General features: G+C 38.6%; 1 protein-coding gene across 1 annotated transcript; it reads right to left on the bottom strand.

Moving 5' to 3' along the window:
* Positions 1-4,960: 4,960 nt before the first annotated feature.
* Positions 4,961-7,056, bottom strand: LOC104431927 (protein NODULATION SIGNALING PATHWAY 2). Its single transcript, XM_010044448.3, has 2 exons — positions 6,413-7,056; positions 4,961-6,173 (listed from the first exon to the last, which is right to left on the bottom strand). The coding sequence occupies exons 1-2, from the start codon at positions 6,862-6,864 to the stop codon at positions 5,135-5,137; spliced, it is 1,491 nt and encodes a 496-aa protein (XP_010042750.2). The 5' UTR covers positions 6,865-7,056; the 3' UTR covers positions 4,961-5,134.
* Positions 7,057-11,237: the final 4,181 nt, after the last annotated feature.

An 11,237-nucleotide genomic window follows, 5' to 3' on the forward strand; every position in this document is an offset into this window, starting at 1 on the left:
ACATTCAACCTTTGAAAGTATGCAGGTCTCATCAGAGTTTTTGAACGTATCTCCCCATGTCCTCTCCGCGGACTTTGCGGCCACGACTGCGGCAAAGCCTTTTCGGCAGATGGACAGAGGTACCCCTCAAATAAGTACTCCAATAAAATCCTTCGATATCCACTACTAACTCACTCTTCGTCCAGCCCATCAGTTTTCCATCCCCAGTCAATTATCATTTTTCGATTACAGTATTGAGCAACTTCGAATCCCATCTCACCAACATCTCCTTGTACGAATCCGAGCTCATCGGCGAGAGGTTGAGCAGAAAAGAAAATTTGTTTGAGATGATCTATTTATAATGATCAATTTGGATTTCCTTTTGCTCAACTTCCTGTAGTTTTTCTCTCTCTAAAACTCTAAAACTGAAAAGTCCAAGTTGAGCATTCAAAAAGATTGGCATAGTTTCTCAATTTGTAGGTACAAACACATTACCGATAAATTAGAAAGAGGTTCGATCAATTGGATATGTTCTTTTGAATCACATTACGTTGTGATAATTTTTTCCTAAAGAATGTTCCTTCTTGTTATGAGGGGATCCAATCATCTATGCTTTGTTCTTTTCCCTACAACGACGGAATCGGAACCTTAATACAATTTGACTTTTCGCATAAAATAATTAATGAGTGGATGGTGGAAAACTCAATGGTGTAGGATAAAATATTCAAATTGCATAGGAACAACATTATGCAATAAAAGTGCCCAATTTGTTGTCTTTCTCAGAATGAACCTTGGAAAGAGACGGACTGCTAAAAGTCTGGGAGAAAGTGAAATTAAAATTAATGATTTTCTGAATCAAGGAAAGGTAAAATTATATTCTTGAAATCAACAGATTAATTTTAGGGGCATTGTTGTCTCCACCATAAAGACAGTGCCCCAAATTAGTGAGGTTATGGAAAGAGCCTCTCCCAATGAAAATTTAAAACCATCCTTTGTAAAGTTGATCTTTGACGCCTCCTTGGGGTTGGTGGAGTGGTAAGAGCTTGGACTTGTGGGTGATTGATTTCAAGTTCAAGTCCCTCTGCCCTCCATCTAGCAACATCCTTGACTTACATGGAGGGTAGTATGTGAGATCGGGCTAGTTCTCCTTCAATTGGTGCCCGAACGATGGGACCCTTGTAGTGTGGCTAGTGCGGAAGTCCAGGTCATAAAAAAGGTAGTGCGGCCGGTGCGGGAGTCCGGTTCATAAAAGAAAAAAAATGTTGATCATTGACATATTGGTGTTGGGCTTAGGCCTATCTTCATACTCGTTCCGCCCATAGAAAGTATTTAAATTTTGTTGACATATTAGGTGGCAAAGATGTTGTCACAATAAATAATGAGAGGAAAAAAGGGGGATCTTGAGCTAACAAAGTAAATGAACGCAACCACCCACCGTTGCAGCGTAGAGGGTAGAGCTTGTGTTATCCACCGAGGAGAACCAGGTTCGAAGCCCCTGCGAAGCAGGGAGGCTGACATGTGTGTTGGGTGGTGGTATTTAGAGAGGTTCCCGGGTCACCAAAAAAGAGAAAATGAACGATATTAGCAACACATTGTGTTGATATTTAGAGACGGAGAGAAAATGACGATATGATGTTTATTGTGACTTAACCCAATTAGGGTTATATGATACTTATAAGAGTGATTGATTACAATCAGAACACATATAGAAATATAATTACGAATGAATTACACCTTAATATATTTGTGCCGATGATGGCCCTCTTTAAGAAACACAAAGTGATAAAAGTGAAGTGAACTAATCGCGACAAAGGAGAGAGTCATTTCCAAATTTGCGATTGAGATGGGGAGATTTCCATCAAATGATTCTACACTTTCTTTCCATTATTCTCAGTTTTCTTTGCATTTTCGGCGGGATTTCCTTCCCGTGGAATGAGAACAATAATTAAGAACAGCTCGAAAAGATAGCATTCGTGCTTCATCTTTTCGAAATTTCATTGAAATCCCCCATCAAAATCTCCCTAAGTTCATCCCATCTCCATCATTCTAGCTTGTTTGGGCGTAAAGGAGGTTAGTGTAAAAGAAAGAAGAAAAAAAGAGAGAAAAGAAAGAAAGAAAATAATGAAAAAGGATTTTGACCAAAAATAAAAAATAAAGAAAAATGACCAGGACAAAAATTGCCTTATCTGTAGTCATGTAATTAAATAGGCCATTTTATGATTTTATTTGAAATGATGTCCATTGTCAACCTTCATTTAAGAGAAAGGCTCTATTTTATATCCTTATTTGAAATATTCACTAATTATTATTGAAAAAATTATTTATATCTTAATTAGCATACTTAACAAATGCCTTGTGAGCATGCTCTAACAAGACTCAAATATATATATTACACTTTTTTTTGTCAAACTTTATAATAGACTTTCGTTTGAAATCCGTAAAACAAAAAGTTAAGCGTGTTTGACCAGAGAGGGCTTGTGGCCTAGCATGCTCAAAATAAATAAATTCAATCATCAACAATCTCATAGGAACACATAAAAATGACTTACTATTTGTAACTTTTTCTTATAAATAATGTGAAAGCATAAGACTCTTCGAGCACTCAATTAGTCGCCCATGCAGCACACATCAGTCAATTGCTGTTTTGCATGAGTGGATGTGACCTCTAAGAGAATGCACTTAGGGTTTAATTGATTCGTGTTGCATTGTAAAAGAAGGGCAAGCCCTATAAAACAGGGGCCGGCATAATCTGATTGAACGGCCAAGGTAGAAGTTCAACCGGCCAACGGTGGAACAGATTTTATCGCGGTTTAATCCTATGATTTTAAACCAGCAAGCCACGATCCTCCACAATCGAACTACAGGAACAGGAGGGGAAAAAGTACAAAATACAAGATGAATAGACACTTGGTGTTCGCGCCTCACGCATGTACACCCAAAAACATCGTGAAATCATGTCATGAGATTTGAAAAATTATATGAAATCATGCCATTAGATTTGATCTCTATGGAATCAAATCAGTTCACTTTAGTACATCATTGAAATCATGTCTCAATCAATCATATCTAGTCATATCTAGTCATATCTCTCTTACCTAGATTATTTCCTTGCCACAATCATACAAAGGAATTAAAATGTCCATTTCATTTTATTTCATTTTTCATTCCATTGTTTCATTTATTCCATTAGAACTAAAATTTACCCTATTTTACTGTTGGTGGCATAAAATCATGGTCCAGATGTAAAATCGACATTGACACAAATGAGCACCAAAGAGATAGGTCAAAGTAAAGATGTACCAAGTCATATTCGGTTCAAGCTCAACTTGATGCCTACTAAGAGTCGCTTTGATTAGAGGAATAAAAGAAGGAACTTCGACATGCATGAATACAAGAAGAGTTATAACCACAAAAGCAGATTTTCGTTTGTTCTTCCAATCGCGCGACTCTCAAATTTGCCTCGGGTCGATTTAGCGCCAACACCTACCGAACAAGTCTTGAAGATCCAAAACCAACCCGGTTGCTTGGTGCTCCCCCGTTCTCCCCATTCATATTCACTTAACCAATTCCGGAAATTACCCAATGACAAGAAGAGAGCATCGCTGTAGCCTCAGACAATTTCTGCTCCAACTGTGGACTCGTCAAAATGCTAGGCCTCATCTGAAGGGATACAAACCGGAGCCAATAAAATAAGCGACATACTGAAAAAGCTGATCACAAATCAGCGTAAAATAATACAGAGAAAAAGCGATATCTCTTGATCCTTTTAACGAGTTTCTTCAGGTGTATGACGTGCTTCAGGTTTTTTCCTCTACCGTAGATAATTTCTGTAATCGTAAGCCCAACATGCGGAAGAGTTATGACGTGCCTGTGCATATAATACTACTGAAGGTACACATAAACAAATGTCCACCAACATGGTCATTTTTGGAGCGATTAAGGCACGCTTCGTGTAATTTATTGCACACATGATATAGTTTAATAAACGAAAGAGCATCTTTACGGAGAGGACCGTCTAGAAACAGTGACATCTCGAGCTTTAAAATAAAGATGGACCAAATACATTGTACCAAGGGGTGGTCCTCAAGTTGATAAGACCCAAGTTTCAATTTGGGCATTTTTTTTGGAAAAGCCCGAGTTAGTTTATAGGATTGGGAAGAACATTGTGAGGAATCTCCCAATGTTCTTGGTGATTCGCCCTTCAAGAAATAAGACCTTCACATGGAAGACGACTGTGATTTGCCAACGACAGCAAGTTCTCTCTCTCTCTCTCTTTTCATTTATGATTGAATTCGAAGGATATGTTCAAGTTGAAGAGCGGTTTAAAATATCGAAAACCTCATTGGGTTAGGGTTAGTTGTGACAAGAGTTGGAAGCATACCTGGCTCCATTAAGAAAAAGATATCCAAATTGAGCCTCATCCGAACCGATCCATATTATTTGGCTAGTTTAGAATTCGAAGATTTGTATCAACAAGTTCATAAGCGATTCTCGGATGATTCTTTTCCTAGGAAAAAAGAAAGGAAATTAGTTTACTATAGATCATTGTCAGAAGTGTGTGGGGAACGTGATTCATGAGTAATACGAAATCTGACATTGATCTTTCATCTTCAAGTACGGTAAATGATATAGTGGCTCTTCACGACAAACGTTCACAAAGCCTAACCCATTTTTCCATATAATACACCTCAAGTTCTTCTTGATTTGAGAGCTAGAGAACCTAGTTTTGTTCTCTACAACATAAGAGATTACCGTAATCCGGAATCTTGCACGCATTCAGACATAAGAGCGGATTTATGTGTTCTCCTCGTTGACTGTAGGATCTCTTGACTATTCAGTCGGCCGACTCGTACTTATAATCCCAAATCTGGAAGATCTTCAAGTGTAGTTTGGTGAAGTTCAAGACCAATCGAACCAAACCAATGTAAGAGGTACGGTCATATTAAGTTGTATGTCGATGGAGTTACAATGGATGGTAATAAACCACATCGTTGACAAAATTAACCGGTGGCAACACTAATAATATATGGATGAAAATCAAGAAGCTGAAAGTAGAGCCGCATTATTAAAAAAAAAACTTGGTCAATCACATCAATTGGTCTCACAAGGGATTGTTAATCTGAAAAACACTTGAAACTGAGTAAAATTAAGAGATCTACGAATCAGAATCAAAGGGCGAACTCCAAATGGAGGCCGAGAGTAGACGACGAGATTTCCATCCCAAGACGAGCCTATTGCTGGCTAACTCCTCCACCCTGTACCCATCATTGAATAGCCCCAACAAGAGCTTGGCTTGGCAATGATTGGCAAAGCTTATGTCCACAGGCCTAAACCCCGTTGCACCCAACCACTCCCGCCACGAACCGCCCTCCTCGTCGCCACGCGTCCGGTATATCCGACCCAACGACCCAACTATCCGGGGCCCCAGGAAAACCCTCTCCACCAGCGCTCGAGCCCGGCGCTGCATCGGGAAACCCGCCTCAAGGGAGTCGTACAGGGCGGAGTAGTGATGCAGGGAGTCTATGAATCGACTCACGAACCCTTGGTCTCCAATAGGCCCCAATTCTTCCTCCACCAGAGTCACGAGTCTAGGGTTCAGTGTCTTGGCTCCGGATAAGAAGGAAGCCACGGACTCGGGTGCCCGGTAACTGAAGTGAGGGAGGTGCAGCATGCAGTTGAATATCAATGCCTCACCTCTCACTAACTTCAGGGAGGACGGACGAAATGTTTCGTCCGAGTCCAACCTACATTGGTGAAACGAAAATGGCTGACCAATTGATGTGGCAAATGCGGTCAGGCGTCGGCCCATCTCTTGGATGGTGCCAATTGAGCGGCGACCGTTTCCGCCTCTTGACAAGGCCGTGATCCTGAGATGCGGGGCCGGTGGGCCATTCTTCCTAGAGACCAGAGCTTGCATGAGCGACGCCCATTGGATCCCCTCCATGATATCATAGTCCACGATATGAACTCGCCGGTGCTGAGTGACGGCTTCTAAGATGGCCTGATTCGCAGTGAAGTGCCCGAACTTGACGTACGGCGACATGTCTTGCATTAGCTGAAAAGCAGCTAGAACATCCGTTTGGTGGTGGTGGTGGTCGTCGCGTTGGGGACCACCGCTTATTAGGTGCTTGCCGTGACCGCCACCGGCACCTTCTAGCAATCCTTGTAGGGCCTCCGTGAAATAAGCTGCCAATCTGTTGATTAAACAACAAGGCCTTTACGTCAATTCTATGGTCTTTTATTATTATAAAGCCACATTATTTCATCTCTGACAAGTATAATGTTTTTTTTTTTTCTTAAAAAATTAACTGGACCACCGCAGATTAGAAACAGAGAATAAATCTCATGGGAGGGTGATTGCTTGGAAGACGACTGTACATAATTACATATCAATCTGAATCAGATACTCATTTTAGCTAGTTAAACTGTTTACCTCTCCATGTTAGTTCCATCAGTTGGGGACACCAACTCCTTGAGCCGAACCAATATCACCCGAGCCAGTTCATGGCATTTGTTCACTCCAGTCAGGGCCTCCGCAGCAGCCATCAACAGGTGAACCAGCCTCAACCCTTTCAAGTCATCTCCGCTGGGTTCCTCGTCGGTGAACATGGTCGTGTCAGTGGATGGAGAGTTGCATCCCTCCTGGTAATTCACCGCAGATAGAGCTGGTTGAAGCCCACTCTCATCTATCATGGACTCAATTAGGTCCTGAAAATCATCTTGGCCACCGGAGAGAGTGTTCCAATCAACCACCGGCGACCAATCATTCCAGTTGCAGCCATATTCATCATCTGTGGTGGCAGTGGTGGTGGTGGTGGTGGTGGAGGTGCTATAAGCCGAGAAGTCGAGCTCGGTGGCATCATCAATGGCCATAGCCATCGCCATTAAGGAAATTTATGGGAGACGTTGCTGATAAAAGGGTTGTCAGGTGCTTGTGGTGGTGTGCTTGTGGCAGTGTATTAATAGACACAAAAGGGTGTGGAGAGAGGATGGAGATAAAGCATGGGACAGTGTTTGTTGGAAGGGCTCGAGGTTAGATGTTATAATTAAGGAGCTACGATGTAACGCTGGACCATAAGATGGGCTTTGGCTGTATATTTATAGCCACTCGAGAAGGGTCTTAATCATTCCTCTCAATAATGCCCTGACCGTGCTTTTGCAGTTATGCCCTTGCATTTTGGGTTATTTGGGTCAAATTCATATTCCCTCTGTCTTACGTAAGGAGGCAAAGGCGAAAATCTTTTCTTGGGTCCGAGACGCGTTGAGAGAGGAAAATTAGAACTAAGACCAAGTGCACGAATGTGTCCTTTTTATTCATACTATGTTTTAGCTTTATCATATGTTTCCCACGGGATGAGAGTTTTGTAAAAATTGTAACTTTCTAAAAAATAAGGAAAATGAATAGTTTTCGAATTTTATTTACCAAAAGAAATGCTTTGGAATATTGCCTCAATTCAAACCTAATATGATCATTCACCAGGCACTCTTAACCTACTCATTAGTGCGTGAAAGCAACTTTCCTTAAGCCAAACCTCTTGTGTACTAACTATCCGCTTGTGATTTTCTCAAGAACTTCCCTGAAATTATTCAAGTGGTTTAAAAGAATTAGACACTAGATATTACAAGAGGCAAATTCTCAAGGATAAAGTATACGACAAACGCGTGGAGTTTCACAACATCAAAGGAACGGCAGATCCTGAAAGAATTACTTGTAAAGCTAATGACTGGGTCGACCTACCATTGATGTTCTAAATGGCAAACGATTAGAAACGAATGATCAAACTAAATCAATCGCAGATGGACCTATCATCGCAGAGTATCAACGTAAAAACTTCAGTGGGATTAAAGAACGAGAGCGACCAGCCAATCATCTCGCGTAGAAATCATCAAAACGAAAGCTCAGTCGGGGGAAAAAGGCAAGCTTTTTAACCTCACTTCCCATGAGAATGAGCTCGACCTCCATGTCACATACGATCCAGCTTCACAAAGAGTTGAAGAAAAGCCCCCAAAATTGGCTCGCTCACCTCCAACTTCGATCTTACGACCACTTCTTCGATCTGGCCGGCCCAACCGGCTCACCTCGACCTCTTCATTAGTCACCACCCACTAAGTTCGCTTTCTTTCCCTTTCGGATTACACAAGAATGTCTGCTCCTGTAGAGATATCATCACATCAGGGGCCCTACCACAAATTATATAATCAGTTAGCCTAAATCTCCATTCACATTTTGAATAACGTTAGATTTGCGACAATGGGGTTGTGCAATTGTGAATCTAGTCATTTCAAACATCTGCACCACGGCTCTCCTAGGCTGGAGTCATCATATCAAAACTTAGATTTGAGAAAACAATACATATTTGATAATTTAGTGGCACATTGTAGAAGCTCGATTTCTTAGAAATCATCGAACACCCTACAATCCCACGAATTGATTAAGTCCAAAATTTTGTCCTATGGGCATAGATGGTTGTGCCTAGAAGTATTAGCACAAAATTGGCGGTACGTGAACGAGTAAACTCCAATTCCCAAATTAGAAATTCTCCAACACCCCCGATCATCTACGTCAACCTTGGGCGGTCAACTCTAGATTACATCTTGGCCTATGTCACCCTAATTTTTCATAAAGTTTATGCGATATTGAGTAACGAGACACGCTTTCGTGCGAGCTATTTTCAGTAATTTGCTTTTGATAGTCATTTTAATAACTCTTTACTTCTCGCATATCTAGTTTTGCATCTCTAATTCTCATATATCTTTTGGTATCTAATTAGGAATCGTTAATTCTTATACATAATTCTCTAATGGGTATAAGAAGTAATAGAATTATGCATATTTTGGTAATAAACATCTAAAAAAAAAGATTTTACTTTGAAATACTTATATATTCCATGTCTAAAATAACCGTGTATGATGAGGCTTTAAATTATTAAACATTTTAGGGATACCCATCTCATATTTAACTCATATTCGACAAATAACAACATTAAACGATGAATCTCGTATTGTACTCACACTTAACAAGTAAATTATACTAAACTGATATTTCATAAATAGTGATGTTAAAAGATCAATCTCATATTTGATTAATAAATAAAATTTAAAGATCGCCGTCATAGAAAAATTATGGAACATGCCTTATAAATGTAGGCTGAGCCACTTGGCATGCTCATGTGCGAACTTACCCATGAATATGCTTTTGATCGTCAGATCTATAATTCAACATCTATAATTCTTATACATAATTCCGTATCTAATTTGCATATCTAATTTTCACAAATATTTTGATAACAAACAAGATTTATGAAGTAATTTGCTTTTGATGGTTTCTTTAGTAAATCTCTAATCTTTGCAAATCCATACTTATGCATCTCTAATTTTTGTACATAATTTGGTAATAAATCTCTAATTAATGTACATGAAATAACAGAATCATGCATATTTTGGTAATAAATATTCCAAAATAATTGTTTTTTTTTTGTATGATTCTATTTTAAAATACCTATATATTATATGGTTAAAAGTAATTGTTTCTGACGAGATTTAAGAAAATACAATTTAGGGTTACCTATCTCTTATTTGATTCATATTTATAAAATAATAATATTAAAAGATCAATCTCATATTGTGCTTATTTTTTACAAATAAAGAATTTTGAATTCGTGTTTCACAAATAATGACATTAAAGGATCAATCTCATATTTGACAAAACAACAATATTGGTGGATCAATAAATAAATAAATAAATAACAAAAATGCATCATCACAAAGAGAATTATATAAAATGCTTCATAAATAAATGGGTATATGAGAGAATTTAAATAATGGATGAGGACAAATAATCTTAAGTTTTAACTTAACATTTGAGATTGAATTAAAATGTCATTTAGAGAATATAATACTGCAATCCACATGCTCTGAAATGAAAAAAGAGTCGAATTTGTGAAGAAACAAATAATATTCAAGCTAATCTTTTCTAAACTATCAATAGTACATCGGTTTCAGTTAATTTCAAGTTGAAATTTTCAGGCCATATTTTACATGTTCGATTTGACTACTGTTTTTACTTCGTTTTTTTCTACTATCAATGGATAAAGAACCCGGATACTATACATGTAAAAATTATTGACAACGATGACAAAAAGGAGAATAGACATAATTAAAAATTACGTTTACCTGCTAGTTTTTATCTTGGTTGAAGTTAACAGGTCTATATTATGCCGTTGGCGATCTCATTTTGAGCCCAACAATATCCTCAGTCGACAAATCGCTTCAGATAATTTCCACCCTAATAAAAGTCATAATTTCTTCTTGTTTCATGCCACTTTTTCTGATTTTTCCTCATCATATTCATTAGTGGAGCCAAATTTATTTATGATTTAAAACTGATATGTTTGTTCCTTTAGGTCATACATAGTTATCATCAAACATGTAAAATATGCCTCTTTTAGTGAGCCGGAAATTCATTAGAGGTTTTTCTTGTCTGTCCACTACGCCAATGTGCAACTTTCATTGTATGAATTCGGAATCATCTAGAGTTGAATTGTCCTCTTGTCATTGTATCGCTGTACGGAGTTTGTCTGCTTTGTGGGGTTATGTCCTTGATCTGTGTTACATACGGAGAGTCTAGCTTATATGAAAGGAAAAGTGTCGGAAAATATGATGGTTAGACAATGTTCTTGACAGCTTCATTAGTTGCCTACGAAGATTGAATATTCTTATCCACATGGCCTACAAAACATGACCGGACAAATTAGCAAACAAGTCCTAAACCTTTCAATTTGATCAAATTAGTTGTAAAATTTTTGACGATATTTAATATGGTACATCCAATCAATTTTAATCGGAAATTGTTGATGTGGTCACTGACCGTCCTACATGGTATGATTAGCATTAATGTGGACAATTTTTGCAATTTTTCTTTATTTTTATTGTGTTTTCTTTCTTTCTTTCTTTTCATTCTTCCTCCACTAGTTACCAAGCCTCAACAATGGCCAATGACTGACAATGACTGAATTTGGCTTACTCTTGCCAAATCTGGCAAAATCACCCTTCATCGGTCATTGCTTTTGGCCGGCCATCGCCAAGGTCAGGTGATTGGTGGAGGAAGAATGAAAAAAAAAAAGATAAAAAGAAAAAAAATTGCAATTTTTTATTTATTTTTCTTTCATTTCATTCTTCCTCCACCGATCGCCGAGCCTTAGCAATGGCCGACGATTGACAACAACTAGATTCAGCTCGTCCTCACCCAATTCGGCAAA

Source organism: Eucalyptus grandis, chromosome 6 (genome assembly GCF_016545825.1).
Source record: "Eucalyptus grandis isolate ANBG69807.140 chromosome 6, ASM1654582v1, whole genome shotgun sequence".
NCBI classification, from domain to species: domain Eukaryota; kingdom Viridiplantae; phylum Streptophyta; class Magnoliopsida; order Myrtales; family Myrtaceae; genus Eucalyptus; species Eucalyptus grandis.